The 19685-nt window shown below is 42.8% G+C and overlaps 1 protein-coding gene across 14 annotated transcripts in view; it reads right to left on the reverse strand.

Moving 5' to 3' along the window:
• The window catches only part of LOC123506910 (RNA binding protein fox-1 homolog 3-like), a 561911-nt gene that overhangs the window by 15555 nt on the left and 526671 nt on the right, over positions 1-19685 (reverse strand). For 9 of the 14 annotated variants that reach the window (XM_045259309.1, XM_045259308.1, XM_045259304.1 and 6 more), the window contains 7 exons: positions 16574-16785; positions 14725-14815; positions 9150-9287; positions 8134-8187; positions 6646-6738; positions 5928-5985; positions 3589-3627 (listed from right to left, as the gene is read on the reverse strand). In XM_045259309.1, coding sequence (XP_045115244.1) covers positions 3589-3627; positions 5928-5985; positions 6646-6738; positions 8134-8187; positions 9150-9287; positions 14725-14815; positions 16574-16785 — 685 coding nt within the window. Of the gene's footprint in view, positions 1-1281; positions 1322-3588; positions 3628-5927; positions 5986-6645; positions 6739-8133; positions 8188-9149; positions 9288-14724; positions 14816-16573; positions 16786-19685 lie in introns of all 14 variants that reach the window. The other 5 variants (XM_045259310.1, XM_045259306.1, XM_045259311.1 and 2 more) reach the window with 3 other exon arrangements.

Consider the following 19685-nt stretch of genomic DNA (forward strand, 5'->3'; position numbering starts at 1 on the left):
CAAAATCTACCCTAAGCACAGGAGGATGAGTGTTTCATAATGTAAACCACAGTGAGTCAGTGGTTACTTCTCCACCATAGCACTACAACTAAGCATGCTCCACGTCCCATAAGACACACAATTTCTTCACGTGAATCATTACTGTGATTTATATCAGTCCCGTCTCGTTCATTTATCAATGCAGTCACGTAAAACTTTTAGGATTGACTGAGTGAAGGAGTATCTACAGAACAGAGCAAATGAGCTGGCAGTTTTTAATGATTCATTTAGTTACTCGTCCATTAACTGCCGGCAGAGGGAGGACCAAGCCCTACAACAAGGGCCATGGGATTGCAGTACTGCTGGGGACGGCACTGCAAAACCCAGGGCTCCTGCGGGCACGGCGGGTCCATCCACCACCCGCAGAAGGACGCTAGAGCCTGGGTAAGTTGCCGTGAAGAGAGGGGGAGTTTTAAGTTACTTACTTTTACGATGCAGCGTATTCATATCCGTGATGCCTAATGGCCTACGGAAACTGGACAGGCAAGTTTAAGTGACAAACCTGTGTGTTTTCTTTTGTACATTTAAAGAGTGCTGTTAATTATGAAGAGTTAACGAAAATAACCCATTCAAGCATAAAAACAAGAGCTGGGTAGTGACCTAGGTGTCAATTGAAAAAGAAAATGAAACAGTAAAAAAATTATATAAATGAAAGAATTCAATACCAGTCAGTATTAGGACTGTCTAAAAGGAATGGCTATGCTATTTATATATATATATATATATATATAGTATATGTATAGAGAAAAATAATAAAATAATTATCAAACAGTGCAAAACTTTGGACTACGGAAACTGTGGGACAAACCAGCGCGTCGCCATTACTGCCGAGCGGGCCCCCAGTTCCTCCAGCGCTAGTTTTTGGTCGTGTGCTAATAGAGTAGTAGCAGTAAGTAATAGATCAGGTGAAACAGACCATTTCAAGCCAAGCCAATCTAACAGGAGTAACGGAGGTCGGAGCCGAAACTAGGACTACTGTACATTAAATAGACGAGGTTGACGTCAACGAGCTTTAGCAATCTGTCTGAAGGGGCAGGAGGGAGTGAGGTGCCCGGGGCCCCCCTCCATGGAGTGTGTGGTAGGGTAAGAATGTAATTAACATTAAAACAAAAGGGTAAAAATTCTCATCACCGATGCATAGTAATATTATGGCAGAGAGAGAGAATAATGACGATTAATTCATGTCAAGTGCTAATAAACCCCATGCAGAGGAAAGTGCATTCAACCACAATAGCCAAGTACCTTCTACCACTCGCCTTTAACATCGCACCACCGACACCAACTAAAATAAGGAAGAAGGGTAACATAAAAAGGCACTTTAATATATGTACTTGAATTCAGTACTTAATAAACACCCTATTTTTATTGTTGTAAGTATCATTCCTTTAAAAAATCAAAGGAAGATCTATTTGCACATCTGTTACCTATGTGATGGGCAACATTCTTCTCTCATTTTGGGAATCACTCCAGTAATGCTTGTGTTAAAGGCGAAAGAGAGAAGAAATCTTGTTCATGACCATACTCAAGGCTGCTACTGTTAAGCTCTGAAGTGATTACAAAAAGCAACATCTTTTTATTGATTATTAAACTGCAATTCAACTGACAGTAATAGTAAATCAATATCAATGAAAAGTAATAAAATTATCCTTATAATATTGACAATCTATGGCTCAATAACACCAAAAAAGTACTCAATACAACATCTAGGAAACCACATGGACAGTACAATAATTATTATCTTTTTTCTCTCATTAATGGATATTTTACACTCAACCAAGCAAAGAGAGATTGATCAGTCCAATGCCTTGGTGGGGTTTGCTTGCTGTCTTATTGGACAAAACACTGCAGGCATTCCGCGTCCAGGAGGAGTCTGAGCAACAGGGAGGCCCAAGGTCCACAACAGAAACGCGGTCCAACCAGTAGCACTCGGGTCATGCTAGATGCAAGTCCAAACCTACGAGCCAGGAAAAGTCCCGTCCAAAGCCAACCAATCAAGTCATTCAACTATCTAGGTTTTATCGATATTTACCAGCTCAAGCTCGAGAGACCACCACACTGACTTGGTAAGGCGCGTGTAACCTGCGTGTGCCGTTCATGTGTCTAGCGTGGGCTTTTTCGGGCGTCTCTCACTTCAAACTAACCCGCTGGAGGGAGAGTGAGGCGGGGTATCAAGAGAGTGCGGCTGCTGGCTAGTGATAAATAAGTCAATCCAATGGCAAAGAAAAACATGGTTCATCACTCCTCTACTAATGATTATTATTATTATTGCTCGTCAGCTCAAGGTATATTACAATGCAGTGAGTTTCCACTAAGACAACAAGCACAAAAACCCACAGGAGTAAAAAATCCAATGGAAGATACAGGCACCACTTAGACTAAAAGGGGTTCTAAAAGAGAGGAAAGAGAGGTGGAGGAGGAGGGTGAGGGTGATGTGAGAGACACAGAAAGCAGAGGATGAAATATGAAAGGCGCATGGACAGGTAAAGCAGTCCCCAGTGCAGGCCAGGCACTGTGCATTACTCCACTCCTGACTTAGTACAGAAAACGCAAAATAAAACCAAAACAGAAAAACCAAACTAAAACACAACTTTGTGATTACAGTGGTAACCATGTGGTGGGTGAATATGCAAGATTTATATAGCATCATCTAAGACAGTGCCTGAGCCAACTGAGGTCGAAGCACTGGGCTCATGCTACCCACAGCTCCACTTTACACCAAGGATCAACGAGAGGGTGAGTGACGCGTGTGTCAAGTTAAGCACCTGGACCTCTAGTTTGCTGCTTGTGATGTTATAATGACTTGCACTGATTCACCACTCGAGTGTTCCAACTAAACGTCCAAGTGCATTCTATCAAGTCAAGAGTTCACTTATTTATTGCAGTTTAAAAAAAAAGTCTCAATAATTAAAACTAGTTGATGCAAACATACATGAACACAAAGCAAAAGCAAAGCCTCAGTAATATAGAACACTTAAGATCTAGAGAAGTGGCCAGTGTAACACTAATCTTTCTTTTTTAAACATATTTCAATAATAAGAATTAGTGCATTGTTTCTGAGGATTTAATGAGGCAAATTATCTATCTTTTTTCTCTTGTTTTGGTTCATTTGTTTATATAATACCTCTTTTTTTGCTTGTTTCTTTAATATTCTACAGCTGTTTACTTTCAAGACCAATCTGCAACAAGAGGTGTGAGCAACTCGTGTGAATACAGAAAAACGGGCGTGAAAATTCTCAGCGTATTTAGTGCTAATGCTTATTTATAAAAGGCCTTGAAAAAAACTGGTAGTTAGAGCACAGAAGGTGGAAAGGTGAGGAGGAATATGATACTCGCAGGTATGCCAAAGCAGAACGCAGTGCCAAACATTACATCTGCCTGACAACAATAGGAGGACGGCACTAATAATAACTGCCAGGCAAGAACACTGGCACTGACGGGGGCAATGGCTGCAGGTGTGACGTGTGGCACTGCTAAGTTATGGAGAGACACCAAACCAAACACCCATGACCAACACCAAGAGAATGAGCTAAATCATTAATTTTCGCTCACCCACGGCAGTTGGCACCATTCCATTTCTAGCGAGTATAACTAAAAGGTATAAAAGAAAAAGGAAAACTAAATAAATACCAAATCACACATGGTGATTGACAAATATCAATCAATCAGTCACAGAAATTAACACATGGCATGTCCTTTGGTATAGATCTAAGAACACTGTACAGGTAAAATTTCTGTATACAACCCTGAGGTTATAATGACTAATGAAACATGGGCTCATCAACAACACTGTCATTCACAACTGAAGAAAGCCACAATGCCTTGCAGTCAACAGCAACAGAAACAATACAAGGAATTAATGAAAACCTCCAAGCTGATTTATCCAGTACAAGAAATGTACTTCCAAAACCTTACATACATACAAAAAAATAATAATAACAATAAAAAAAGAAAACAAAAATCATTGCAGCTCATAGTGGCTCTTTCCAGCACTGTTGTTGACAAATTAGTTAAACTGAAATAAGAAAATAGAGTAGACCATAACAAGCTGGTTGACTACACAGGAACAATCCCGTGAGTGCTTCAGGTGAGTGAGCAACACGGCAACACATTCCTGAGTCTTACAACTGGAAGCTAGAACATAGAGACTAACTGTAGAGGTATTTTCACATCATTCATAAAAAGGTGATAAAGCTTTGTCTTTAATAATAATAATAATAATAATAATAATAATAATAATAATAATAATAATAATGAAAATGAAGGTGTCTTGTCTACCTTCTTGAGCACTTCTCTCTCTCTTTTATATTTGGTAAATTTTTACAGTGATGCAACAAATTGAAAGCATTTTGCAATTATATCTACATGGAGGCAGTTAAAAAACATGTAAAAATTTGTCTAAACTGGGTCCTAGTTAGACAACAGTATCAATTCCATCATCAAACTGGCAGTGTTAGACCATGCTGTCATTACTTAGACTAGGAAGCAACATTACTGAAACCCTAAGAAGTGCAAAGAGAGCTCCATACACTGTGAGATGAAGGAGAATGAAGGAATTAAAAGCCATGTGGAATGAAAAGGAGGAGGAGGAGGAGGAGGAGGAGGAGGAGGAGGAGGAGGAGGAGGAGGAGGAGGAGGAGGAGGAGGAGGAGGAGGAGGAGGAGGAGGGGTACAGGAGGAGGAGGAGGAGGAGAAGTAAGAGGAGGAGGAAGGAAAAATAGGTCAGGAAATTAGGTTCACAGGAAAGGGAGGGTTAGATTAATTTATATATATATTGATGAAAGAGGATTTGGGGAGGAGGGAAGTAAGAGTAGAGTAGGCATACCTTAGTAGTTTCATGTCTGTGTTTTGACATGCAAACACCACATTCATAGGTCCCCAGAGCAGTGTGGGTTGTGTGTGTGCAGTAGTGTGTGTTTCAGTTGTGAGTGTGTACGTGTGTGTGGGTGTGTTGTGTGTGTGTGTGTGTGTGTGCATTTAGGTGTGCATACAAACTGGTCATAGCCACATCTTTGCACAGTTAGAAGGCTGAACTGGGTGATATGCAAGTAAGTTAACTGAGTGATGCTCTGGCTAAACATCTTTTTATACTTCCTGTGCAAAGGATAAACATTGTACATCTTGAACCATTATCTGTTTGCTACAACCCCAATTGGTCACATTAGCATGCCACTTCTATTTTAAGCATATTCATTCCATTAAGCCACAGATAAACAGGCATAGATATATATATATACGTATATATATATGTAAATATATATATATAGGAGCATCTATGTTCAATCTAGTGTCCGTCTAACCACCTCAGTAAACAAAAATCACCGAGTATATGCATTCAAGAGGAAAAAAACAATTGATCCAATCTGCAATGGCTACTGAGTACAAGTAGTGAACACAGCTGAAGGTACCACAGTGGTGTTAAGTGAGCATGTCTGGCACTGTGCCGTGTCTATGTCTCTGGTGGCCACAGTGAGCACCACCGCGCTGCATCACTGCGGCGCCCCACGGGTGGCTCCCTGCCCTCCACAAATCGTGGTGAAGCAACTCAAAAGGGAAGAAAAATACCCCACTCAGTCTAGGGAGAGACACAGCCTGGGGAGTCACAGCGAGGGATCAACACCCGAACCTACTGTGGAGACACTGGAATGCGCTCGGTTTACACAGGGAAAGATAAGGAGGAGCAAGGGGAGATGAGGGTTGTTCTGGTGTCAGATGAAGCAGTCTCTTGCAGTGAAGGTTTCCACAGAGAGGGAGGGAGGTACAGATGGGAGGGGAGGAGGGTAAAGAGAGAGCAAAGACAGGAGCAGGAAAGAACTATGGTAGTATGTGTGGGCTGGGAAAGAGCGCACACAGTCACACACACGCGCACACACAAAGTGGCCACCACTCACCATTTGGGACTGCTGCTGCCGGCTTCTTGGTTTGAACTCGGGCGGTGGCATTGTTCACCTGTGGTCATATATAACAGAGGAGGTGAGCAAATCAATGTGGAACCTGAGAACATTAGTTGATAATATCTACAAGTGCTGTACTTTGAAATTTTTCCTTATATGCTAAATGACAAGCAAATTTTCTTGACTCTGAAGACTTGACTGAAGAAAAATTGTAACTCATTTTCTGTCAAAAGATATACACAATACATCTTTTGACTTCAATATGAATGATCTAGTAAGAAGTATAGTAAGCCTCAGCTCATGACACCTAACAGGCATGTCACTCCATGCTTGTGTCAGTCAGGCAGGGGAGGGAAGGCCACATCTCTGAGGCATCTGGCATCTGATTCTTTGTGGACATCAACCTCTTTTCTGGCAACTGATGGTTTATGAATTGTAAAAGCATGAACACACACAAATATTCTATTTCAACCTTACGTTGCCCAGGACAAAGCTCAATGTTCCACTAAGAGATAAATGACAAATGAAGAGAGAGAGAGAGAGAGAGAGAGAGAGAGAGAGAGAGAGAGAGAGAGAGAGAGAGAGAGAGAGAGAGAGAGAGAGAGAGAGAGAGAGAGAGAGAGAGAGAGAGAGAGAGAGAGAGATATTGGAGGGTGTCACTGTGGTGTGTGGATGGATGGGCCTTCCTAACCCTTGGCCAGAACAACACTTTTACCTCAATTTTGCGACCCTCAACAACTGTGCCGTTGAGGGATTCCCGGGCACGGTCTGCGTCTGCGGCCGAGGCAAATGTCACGAAGCCGAACCCCTGGAAAGGTTGAGGAGCATCAGAACACCACTCACTGAACACCTACAGGCAAGCAGCAGTTAACCCTTCCACTGACACAAAACAATCAGCAACACCAGAAGCAACACGGGGTCTTTAAAGCATCTACGAGAAAGTTGGCGATGAAAAAGAATACACTGCCACTTCATCCCAGTTCAAAGACTGGATGTGGCTTCAGAATAAATAGAGATGTCTCCAAACGATTGGTAATTATGAAGAGAAGGTATACCAAGTGACGGTCAAAGGGTTAAAGTAATGCACAAGAGTACCTATGTGAACGGAATGGTTGAATGGTTTCTGTACAACTTCCTACACTTCACACATGAGACAGAATTAATTAGACAAACATATGAGACTAACATTCAGAGTAAGCTACTAATAAACAGAATAAAAAAGAAACCATTCAGAATAATGTATGAATGAAATGAGTCAGGAAAACTGAATACAAGTATCTGCATTACAAAGAGAAGACAAAATGCATTAGTAAAAAAATGGATAACCTTTTACTGCTATAGTTGTCCTTTGCTTGCAGGGACACTCACTCGATAAGGAGGGAAAAGGAGGTAAATTTTTGACTTTTTGAAATTACAGAATTACTAATGAGTGTAGCACAAAAGCAACTGTGTAAAAGCTTGTAAGTGACCAAGGAACAAAAATTATTTAACATTGAAAGGTTATCATCAAGTAAGCTAATCAAGAGAGCAACTTCAGTCTAGGGAATCAAATAATGCATTCTGGAGCAACATTAAAAGGAACATTACATACATATCAAGCTAACATTCTTGGTCTCATGAAAATAAACTGAAGGGATCTCATGGAAATAAACTATATCAATATTCATTTTGAAAATTTATAAGACTTTTTTTTTTAATTGTGATGAAAGAACTGAGTCTTACATAATCATTTGCTCTAACTGTGAACTGATTTTTACTTTCCAATACACAAGTTCGTATGACATGTTGAGGTGTGTCTTTCCCTTGTGTTGTTTCCAGTGTGGTGGTCAGTGCACCCACTCTCCATACTGGATAAATAATCAAACATTCCCAAACGGATAATTCTTTTTTTTCTTTTGTTCTAAACTCAAGCAGGAATCTTGCATACTAATTAATTCAACCTCACCAAACGTGTTCCACAAATACTTGCTCTTCCCTCCCTAAAAAGAAGTTAAATAAAAGCCTTCATCAGATAACCACAAATAGTTCAGAAAGTGAAGCAAAGCCACGCTAACACCAACAGTGAACTTGATTCAATTCTACCAAAGATATGTGGATAGATAAAGAAAGCCTTAAATTTACACACACACACACACACACACACACACACACACACACACACACACACACACACAGAGAGGAGAAGAATGACAGCGACACGTACCTTTGAGCCTCTCTCATTGAAGATTATTTCCACATCGAGGATTGTGCCGAATTTCTGAGGATGCAACCACTCATGAATGAAGTACCAATGAAAACACACAATGACACTGACTAAGACATTTTTTTTTTTTTTTGGCAAGATGGATGAAGTCAATTCTTTTTCAAGATAGATACTGACATGAACAACAAAGAAGTCTGATATATATATATATATATAGTAAAAAAAAAAAAAGGCCTAATGAAGATCCTAATCCCAACAGAAAACATAACAAAACAACAGGCAACAATAACAATAATAAAAGAAAAACAACAATAACAATAACTATACATAATAAACCTACAAAATATATTCAGCCTATACTCTGTCTACTGCAAAATGGCTTCCAGATTTAAAACATTGAAGCTTATTGATAACTTAATTGATTTGATGTGAATACTACTCGTTTTCTTTTGATCAACACACTTATTACAAGGACAGCTCAGGGTTTTCCTCAAGATCTGACAACCAAGCATTCAAACCGAGACCCAGGAGCCAATTTAGAGTAGACAAACTATAGTAACTTTCATTTATTAGTCACACTTGTATCTGCTTTGTGAAATGGCCAATATTCAACATTTACTGTGCTTCATAAATTGCCATTGTGTTGTAAAGTAAAGAATTCTCCCTCATTGTAGTAAAATATATCCAGGATTGATTTTCACTAATTATAAAGTTAGCCTAGTTTACTGAGAGAGAGAGAGAGAGAGAGAGAGAGAGAGAGAGAGAGAGAGAGAGAGAGAGAGAGAGAGAGAGAGAGAGAGAGAGAGAGAGAGAGAGAGAGAGAGATTAGTGATAAAAAAAAAATGAAATGAATTGAAATGAAAAGAAGAGAGAGAGAGAGAGAGAGAGAGAGAGAGAGAGAGAGAGAGAGAGAGAGAGAGAGAGAGAGAGAGAGAGAGAGAGAGAGAGAGAGAGAGAGAGAGAGAGAGATCTAAAACCATACACAAACGCACACAAAGCTACACATGAACACTCACCCCAAACATGTTTCTGAGATCAGGGTCACGAAATCTGAAGGGAATATTGGAGACGTGGAGGCGCTTTGGTTGTTCCTTAGCGGGGGCTGGGGTGCCTGGCTGACCGTTGGCTGCTGCCTCCCCGTTCTCTGCCTCGTTCTGTGGGGTCAGGTCAAGTTATGTCAGGTCAGTAAAAAAACGATCAGTAAACTAATGAACCATCTGAAAAAAAAGGGGGAAAAACAAGTCTCTTAATAAACTAGCTGCCTATTAATTCTTTCAGTACTGGGACACATTTCAACCATTAGTTTCTGGGTGTGATTAGACGATTTTGCTTACATTAGGAAAGGGTCTATGGAGGTCAGGAGATTAATGTTCAGTCTTCACTATTTGAATCCCCACAGAAGTTTTTTGACGGTGTATAAAATGACCAAATAGTGACCAGAATGAATATGAAAAAAAAAAAAAAAAAAAAAAACGCGTTATGGTACTGAAGGAGTTAACAATCAATTAACTAATTATTTGTCTGGAAAAAAAAAAAAAAAAAACTTTCAATACACTCAACAAACTAACAACATCAGTAAGCTACATATCCATCAACGAATAAACTATCATTTACTTGTAAACTCATAATCTTTCTTATTGTGAGGAAAATATGTATATTTAGGAAATTACATAAAACATCTCTCTCTGTATTTTTACGGGGTTTAATCAAGGAAAGTATTTGTGGTGGCGAGTGTTAATTTCTTCCTGAGAGAGAGAGAGAGAGAGAGAGAGAGAGAGAGAGAGAGAGAGAGAGAGAGAGAGAGAGAGAGAGAGAGAGAGAGAGAGAGAGAGAGAGAGAGAGAGAGCACAAACGATCGATCATCTCTGTGGCTTTTGACAGTAGTCCTAATGAGAGAAGAGACGTTTAATAATAGTACAAGAACTTCGAAACTATCTCTTTTCTGAAACACTTCTATGCCCAAACCTTCCACTACATTGCACAGGCTCTGGAAGTCACACAGGTTTTCAGGTTTTTTTTTTTTTTTTTGACGGCTAGAGGGACAGATTAACAGGAATTTTACATAATTGACCTGAGAAATGGTCAAGAGAATCAGGTTAATCATCCGTGTGGCCTTGAAAAACAGTCGTGATGAGAGAGCAGAGTTGGTGATGGTGGTAGCAACTCACAGCGGCCTCCATTCTCCTCAGCACACACACACACACACACACACACACACACACACACACACACACACACACACACACACAGACACACACACACACGGCCTGGATCGGAGCCTTGGCCAGAGAGATAAGTTGACCCACCGCCAAGCCGCCAGGTCACCAAGGTATCTCCTCCACAAGGCTCCTCGTAACTACCTGAGCAATACCTGAAGGGACGTATCTATGACGACCAGGAGGTGTGTGTGTGTGTGTGTGTGTGTGTGTGTGTGTGTGTGTGTGTGTGTGTGTGTGTGTGTGTGTGTGTGTGTGTGTAGAAATACTAAGGCTATGAATGATCAACGTGACACTCTCTCTCTCATTCAATACAATTTTATATGCCCCCATTACTTATCGAAACACAAAAGACTCTTACTAAGAAAATCCACATACAATAACGATTGAAATTAGTTTGTCATTGCTATTGTTGTTGTTGTAGTGGCTGTGGTGGTGGTGGTGGTGGTGGTGGTGAGTAACCAATCAAAGACCACCACACTACACATTCAATCGTACATAATCACGCGTTTCGCTTACGTACACACACACACACACACACACACACACACATTTAAACCCAGACCAACTTATCATGTCCACGAGAGAGAGAGAGAGAGAGAGAGAGAGAGAGAGAGAGAGAGAGAGAGAGAGAGAGAGAGAGAGAGAGAGAGAGGCAATGCAGGACCTCCTCTATTTCTTCCGCTAGAGAAGAGAGAAGCGACAATGCAGGGAGGAGGAGATAAAAGGCAGGACACAGGGAAGGGGAAGGATACAGGGGAAGGGGGCGTAGGATGCAAGGGGGGAGGACAATGCGGCACCAGGATCACTGCGGGGGCCTTTCTTCGGATCTGGGCGCCAATCCCCATCACGCTTCTGGCACCACCGCGGCGCCAAATCAATACAGCATCACTGGGCGCCAACCACCACCGCCACCACCACGCCACTAGGACTCCCTGCATTCCTTTCTCCTTCTTCGTCTCCATTTTCTATTTATATTTCCACAGCTTTCTTTCCGTTTTCGTCTTTATTTCTGTTCTCTTCTCTCTCCCTTTCCTTTTTTTTATTTTCTTATCCCCATCCTCGTCTTCTTTTTTCTTTTGTTTCATTCGCTGTTTCTAATTCCTTTCGCTTCTCTTTCGTTTTCGTTCCTCTTCTCCTTCTTCTCATTTTCCTTATCTCCCTCTTCCTTCGCCTATTTTTTTCTTTTTGTTTCATTCGCAGATTCTCATTCCTTTCGCTTCTTTCTTTTGTTTTCGTTCTTCTCCTCCTTATCTTTATTCTTATCTCTCTCCTCCTCTTCTTCTTTTTTTTTTTTTTTACTTTAGTTTCATTCGTTGGTTCAAATTTCCCTCGCTTTTCTCTTTCGTTTTCGTTCTTCTTCTCTCATATTCTTTGTATCTTATTCGTCTTGTTTTCCTCCTACTCATTTTCCTTCTCCCTCCTCAGTTTCTTAACCCTTTCTTCCCCTATTCCGCTTTCGTTTCTCTCTTCTTTCTCATTTTCATCCTTTCCATTAGCTTCCTTCATATTCTGTCTCTTTCTCCTCTGTTTTCTCCCTATCTTCCTTCAATCTCTTCACATTTTCTCTTCGTCCTCATCTTCACTAGTTTCCTTTTCTTTCTATCTTCCTCTTTCCCTCCCGTTTACTGCGCATTTACATCTTCCTCTGTCTCCGTCTTGAATTAGCAACAGCCTTCATTACCTAACGTTAATTATTCCGTGTCCTATTTAACTCTTAATCTTGAGAAAAAATAGTGAGGGTGAGTAAAACGGAGGAAACATTGTAACCATCACCATTAACCATCGCCATCAACATCATTAGCGCCTCATCTTCCTATTCCTCTTCATCCTTCTCCTTTTCCCTTTGTTCCTCTACCGTGGCACTTATCTCCCCTCCTCCTTCCTCCTCCATCTCCAATTACTAATCTGTCTTCGTATCCTTCCATCCTTCTAAATCCTTCCCTCTCCTCCTCTTACTCTTCAGTTATCGAATATTCTTCCCTCTTCCCTCCTTCGTTATGTCACCAGCACTCTCCTACAACATCTTTCTCTATCGTCCTTCCCTCCTTCATCATATAGTCCCTGCTTTCCTACATGTCCTCCTTCCCTCTTCTCCTTTATCTACGGGTATTCCTTCTAACTATCCTCCTTCATCACGTGGTTAGCGCTTTCCTTCACCAGTCCTTCGTGCATCCTTCGCTAGGTGGCGTGGCGATCGTTCTAAGATGTCCCGGCGCCCTACACTTGTCTCGGCGTGGCAACAGAGCCGGCGACACGAGAAGGGAGACATGGCTTGGGGGAGGGGGAGATGGAGGGGGAGATAAAGAGGTCTACGGGGAGGAAACAAGCGACGGGGACGTTCAGTAGACGGTTGGGGAGGAGGACAGGGGTTGAGGAAGATGCTGGGTGGAGATAAAGGGAGGAGGAGATGGAGACACGAGATGTAAGGAAGAAAGGAGGAAAAAGTTAATAGGATGAAAATTAAGGAAGAAAATGAAGAGAATTGATAAAGAGTGATGGGAAGTGAGGAGGAGGAGGAGGAGGAGGAGGAGGAGGAGGAGGAGGAGGAGGAGGAGGAGGAGGAGGAGGAGGAGGAGATTGGGATGACCAAGCTGGGCGGAATCCAGACAACTGGCGCCCGCCCAGAAGCCTAAATCACTCTCCATGCCCTGCCCCGCCCACCCCCCACCCCGATCCTCACCCCACCACCGCCCCAACTCGTCCCATCTCGTCTATGTCATTTTCCGTCGCCCCCACCTCATCACTCTCACAACCCTGGTCTATCCTAACATTCTAACACCACTAACGCATATTATGTCTCTTCTAACACCAGTCACACCTCTAACAACATTATCTAACACTCAGTAACATCTAACATTGCCTAACATTCTAACACCACTAGCACACACTCTCTTCTAAAACCAGTCACACCTCTAACATAAAGCAACGAACACTCACTAACATCTTCTAACATTGCCTAACATTCTAACACCACTAACACACATTTAGTCTCTTCTATAACACCAGTTACGCTTATAACACAGTATAACACATAAACTCAGTAACATCCTTCTCCTAACACTGCTAAACATTCTAACACAATAACATTAACACCTGCAGTACCGGAACGCATTTTTTCCATGAGTTTTGTGTACAATTAGACGATTTTATTAACATTAGGGAGGGTCTATGTAGGTCAGAAGATTAATGGCCAGAATCCTCACCATTTTAATCCCTACATAAGTTTCTGAAGTTGTGTAAAATCACCAAATAGTAAACAAAATGAATATGAAAAACGTGTCACGGTAATCAAGGGGTTTAAGTCTCTTCTGTAACACCAAGTACACTTCTAACACGGTATAGCAACGAAGTCAGTAACATCTATCTTCTAACACCGCCTAACATTCTAGCACCACTCGTCCTTCCTCACAAACAGGTCTAACTAATACAGTAATATTTATTCACACTCTTTTAGTCTCTCCTTCCCTAATAGTTTCACTTCTAACAGTTTCAGATTTTTTTTTTTTTGTCTAATGTCTCGTAACACTCATTTTTAACTCACAAATCAAATATATTCTACTTTTTTTTTCCTATCCATTCTTTCCGTTCCTGAATCTCTAACACTTTATTTTGTAACACGACTAACACTAACATTTTCAAAACAGTGTCTCTTTTCAAACACTAACATCTGCTTAACAATTTTCCCTTAACACTCCAAAATATTCTCAGTTTCAAGCACTAATATTCTCAAGAAACAGTCCTCTCTCTCTCTCTCTCTCTCTCTCTCTCTCCTTTAGTGTTCATTAAATCCTCCCTGCCTTCTTCTACTGCCTAATGACTCACACATCTAATGAGAGAGAGCGCTTGTCACTGCCGCAGGAAAGTACTTGTTCGGTTAACTAACTCTTCAGGAGGAGGAGGATGAGGAGGAGATGGTGGTGGTGGTGGTGGTGGTGGTGGTGGTGGTTAGGACAGCATTAAATTACCAGCACACAAACTGAATGCAAGTCATGGTTAAGATGGTGGTGGTGGTGGTGTGTTAAATTGTTGTTGTTGTTGTTGTTGTTGTTGTGGTGGTGGTAAATTGTTGTTGTTGTTGTTGTTGTTGTTGTTGTTGTTGTTGTGGTGGTGGTGGTGGTGGTGGTGGTGGTGGTGGTGTGCCTCTGCATGATTGCTTTAGTGTCAAGAAATAATCAGTCTGTCTCTCTCTCTCTCTCTCTCTCTCTCTCTCTCTCTCTCTCTCATAACCTCATTAACTCAGCATTAACTCGATCTTAGAAAAAGCACAGCACAATTAGAGAACACACACACACACACACACACACACACACACACACACACACACACACACACACACACACACACACACACACACACACACACACACACTCACCGCATTCACTGCCTGCTGCTCCACCCCGTTGGGCACCACAGGGGGACCCACGGGGACCTGCACAGGAAGACCCCCCGCCACCGTCGCTCCGCTGTGGGGGAGAGAAAACCACTGGGTGAGCCACTGAGTGGGGAAGGGAAGGGGGAGGGAATGTTGGAGGTTGGGGGGGAGGGACAGGGGAAGTGAAGGGAAAAAGAGAGAAAAGAGGAATGTAGACTGTAAATGAGGTGGGAGGAAGGGAAGGGAAGGGAAGGGAAGGGAAGGGAAGGAAGGAAGGAAGAGAAGAGAAGAGAAGAGAAGAGAAGGAAGGAAGGGAAGGAAGGGAAAAAAGAGTAGGGAGGGAAGGATGGAAATGAGAGAGAGAGAGAGAGAGAGAGAGAGAGAGAGAGAGAGAGAGAGAGAGAGAGAGAGAGAGAGAGAGAGAGAGAGAGAGAGAGAGAGAGAGAGAGAGAGAGAGAGAGAGAGAGAGAGAGAGGAGGCACAAAAGGAAAGTAGATTGATCGATGGCGGGGAAAAAAAAGTTGGCAGCAGGCATGAGAAAAGAAGGAAGGAAGGAAGGAAGGAAGGAAGGAAGGAAGGAAGGAAGGAAGGAAGTATAGTGAAGTATAAAAAGATGGAAGACAGATGGGTGGCTAAAAGGAGGTTAAGGAGGCAAAAGAGTTATCACCAGACACTAAGAAAGAGGAGAGGAAGGGATGAAGGAAGGAAGGAAGGAAGAAAGGAGAAAGAAGGAAAGGAAAAAAAAAAAAAAGGAAAGGAAATGAAGGAAATTATGCAAAAAAAATAATGGATAGATGGAGACAGAGATCAAAATTAATAGTGTCCAAATAGAAGGAAAGAGGAAATGAAGGAAATAAGGAAGGAAGGAGATAAACACAGAAGAATATATTGACGCGCATATAAATAAAGAAAAAAATATACAAATGAACTAAGACAGGTAATCCAGACAGGTAGATCATTATACAGACAGACTGGGACAGGAAGTAAAACAAAGACAGGCAACTACAATAACAAACTAAAATAGAACAAAAATGAACTAAAACAGAGAAAAAACCGGAAACAAAACAAAACAAACGAAAAACATGCATATACTCGAGCAATGAGCGAGAGCGAGAGAGAGAGAGAGAGAGAGAGAGAGAGAGAGAGAGAGAGAGAGAGAGGGGGGATGTATGAAGATGGAATGACAGATATGAGAAATAATGTAAAAATAATATGAAAAAGAGTACACGAACTGATGCATACGAATGACACTAATATTTGCAAACACACACAGACCGAGGGGCGGGAGTGTGTACATGGGTGAATGGGAGTATTGGTGAACAAGAGCGGGCGTGGATTGACAGGCGGATGATTGGATGGACACAGATAAGACATAATTGTGAAAGGTTTGTGCTACACCCGCATGGTAATTACATTGTGTGACAGTAAATAACTAAATAACTGCCCGGATCAATACACAGATCAGTGTGTGTGTGTGTGTGTGTGTGTGTGTGTGTGTGTGTAGGCAGGCTAGTGGCGCTGTGTTTGGGGTTTGTGTTGCGGTGTGCGGGGTGTTGGGGGTGTGGGCGGGGTGAGCAATCGGGTGATGGGGTGAAGGGGTCAAGTCTGATGATATGGGGTGCGGAAGTAATGGTGTGTGAGGAGGAGGAGGAGGAGGAGGAGGAGGAGGAGGTGGAGGTGGAGGTGGAGGTGGAGGTGGAGGTGGAGGTGGTGGTGGTGGTGGTGGTAGCCGCAGAGTGAGGGCAGCTGTTGTAGCGGTAAAGACAGTGGTGGATGAAGGGGTGGAGGGTTGACGATGGTGCCATGGGGGCCCTGCGGGGGGAGAGCGGAAGATGGAGGCGTGACTCACCTGGAGGAGACTGTGACGGGAACGCCCGGAACGGCGGCAGTGGGTGTGGCCTGTGGGGCAGGGGGTGCCCCAGGAGCCCCGGGGGTGGGTGCCCCCGGGGCTCCTGGTGGTGAGAAGGGCGGCCCGTCTTTGCCGGGCCCTTCTTTACCCGCCCCCGCCTCGCCGTTCTGACTGTAAGGGAACGGCGCCGCCATCGTTGTCTGCACCATGTGCTGTGGAAGAGAGAGGGAGAGGGTTAGACCTGTGTACCAAGCACGTGAGACACGCACGCACACAAGAGACAGACAGACATATAGACCAAACATACATACATACATATACAGACAGACAAACACAGAAACACAGAAAACACACACACACACACACACACACACACACACACACACACACACACAGGTTACCACATTCGTTACGTAGCACACCCCATGAACCTCACCCAACGCACACCTGGGGTCTGCGGGCAGCCTTGCCTCGCGTCCCTGCACAACCTGGGTCGCCGCTTGCCTAATTTTGACGCTTGGCGGACGGCGGGCAGGCGTGGGCGAGCACGTGGCGGGCGTCACACGTGTGCCCTGCCAGGTGCGCCGCCACACAGGTAACACTCTCACAATGAACGAGGTCTCAAATGCATCTGGCAGCCACAACAGTCATTATCGCATCGTCACATTCTTGCATCAGCGCGGCTCAATACTTCCTCGCCACGACAGGAGGTGGCGGAGGGAGGCGAGGCAGAGAAGCGCCGTCTCACACACACACACACATACACATACATACACACACACACACAGTTTTCATGAAGCTTCGTTGTGTATGCGTCACGCAGCAAGGCCATCTGAAAGACAAGGGTGAACTGGAGTGGATGAGAGGCGCTGTGTGGGTGGGGTGGAGACACTGTGGCTGGGGTGGATGAGACTGTGTGGGTGTGTGGGTGAGCGGACATGCCAGCCAGCGAGGAGGCGAGGAGGCGAGGGGAGGCATAGACATACAGACGTACACAGACATTCAGGAATACAGTGTGTGGATAAAGACGAGTTGTAGAGCCACGTGGGACAACATGAGGCGGAGTGTTTGTTGTGACGACAGCACCACCGCCACCAGGACAAACAGCAGCAGTGGTGGTGATGGCAGGAGGAGGAGGAGGAGGAGGAGGAGGAGGAGGAGGAGGAGGAGGAGGAGGAGGAGGAGGAGGAGGAGGAGGAGGAGGAGGAGGAGGAGGAGGAGGAGGTAAGAACAGAAGAAGATTTATAAAATACGACTAAAGAAAGAAAAGAAAAAAGAAAAAGAAAAGAAAAAAAAGAAAGAAAAACACGAAGAAGAAGAAGAAGAAGAAGAAGAAGAAGAAGAAGAAGAAGAAGAAGTAAAATACTTGGAGACATCTAGAACGTGAGTGAAGAGAGGACAGCAAGCTCAGGGTAATCTGAGAGAGAGAGAGAGAGAGAGAGAGAGAGAGAGAGAGAGAGAGAGAGAGAGAGAGAGAGAGAGAGAGAGAGAGAGAGAGAGAGAGAGAGAGAGAGAGCAATTAAGAAGCGGAGAAAGAGGCTGAGGAGGCAAGATAAAGGTAAGACGGATGTAAAATAGATAGAAAGAATGAGAGGAGGAGGAGGAGGAGGAGGAGGAGGAGGAGGAGGAGGAGGAGGAGGAGGAGGAGGAGGAGGGAAAATTACCTTACCTCGCCAGTCTTACCTATTTTAATTGCCCAATAATGAGTCAGGTGAACCTTTCCCTTCTCTTCCCTGCCCACCACCCCACCCCCACCCCCACCAGCGACTAGGAAATAACGTGCCTCTCTTACTGTATATTTTCTTTATGCTTAATTTTCGTAAGCAGTATTTCCTGTTGCACTTCATATGTGGATTATCAGTTTAGAGAAAAAAAAATCCATTGTATTCTTTAATCTCTCAGTATTATTCTACAGAAGCTAATCTAACTTGACCTTACCTAACCTACCTATGTTTAAATTACACTAATCCAACCTTATCTTATCTAACCCAACTTCACTTAAGCTTCACCTAACCTAACCTATCTTAAGTACTACCTAATCTAACCTAATCTTACCTATCTTAACCACTTTACCTTATCTAACCTAATCTTACCTACCTTAAACACTTCACTATGACTTAACCTCATCTAACCCCAAATTTACCCATCTGACACTAACCTAACCTTATCTTACCTAACTTTAACCTCACTTTACCTAACCTACACTAACCTAACTTAATCTTTCATAATACCAAATACGTCTAACCTAACTTGACTTAACTTCTTCAGTACCATAACACGTTTTTATATTCACTCTGGTTACTATTTAGCGACTTTTATACAGCTTCACAAACTCATGTGGATGATTAAAACAGTGACTTCCATAAACCCTTCCTAATGTAAATAAAATCGTCTAATCACACCCAAAACTCAAGGTATAAAAAATGCGTCCCAGTACAGAAATGTTTAAATCCACCCTAACCTAACCTCACCACACGAGTCGCATGCAGCTTCCCTAAACACACCATTAAGCTCACTAATACCCTGATCCCTTATCGCTTCTCTATCACGTGTTTACTTTGCACCAGACACTCCCTGATAAGCCGGACAGCATCGGTAATTATCAGATCAGGCACAGAATACATAATGTGATCAAGGGAAGACCAGTGTACAGGTAAGAAGGAAGGTATAGTAAGGTAAGGTAAGGAAATAACATGAAGGTAAGGAGGGCCAGGAGGGAGTAAAAGAGACGATTACAGTTCGCTGGGGAGGTAAGGAATGTGTGCAGGAAGAGTGCATGCTAATGGTCGTAAATTGCTTTTAAATTCAAGAGTAAGGAATAATGTTCATAAGGCAAGGCAAACGCGCCCATAAATGTTCAGGTTTTTAACGTTAATGTATATAAACTTCAGTAAAGCAGGGAGTTGATGTTAAGGTCTATGATGTTACTCGTAAACGCAAGTAAAAATTCAACACACTTTTTTTTTTTCTTCTTATCTAGACGTTAATAAGTATGTGGAAATTCGAGTAAACTGAGCATCCCATATATGACTAGTGCATTTTTTTTTTTTTTTAGTAATTCTAAACAAAAAGTGGAATAAATATAGTCGTCAATTGTCTTAACCCCTTCAAT

This window comes from Portunus trituberculatus, chromosome 21 (genome assembly GCF_017591435.1).
Source record: "Portunus trituberculatus isolate SZX2019 chromosome 21, ASM1759143v1, whole genome shotgun sequence".
Taxonomy (NCBI): domain Eukaryota; kingdom Metazoa; phylum Arthropoda; class Malacostraca; order Decapoda; family Portunidae; genus Portunus; species Portunus trituberculatus.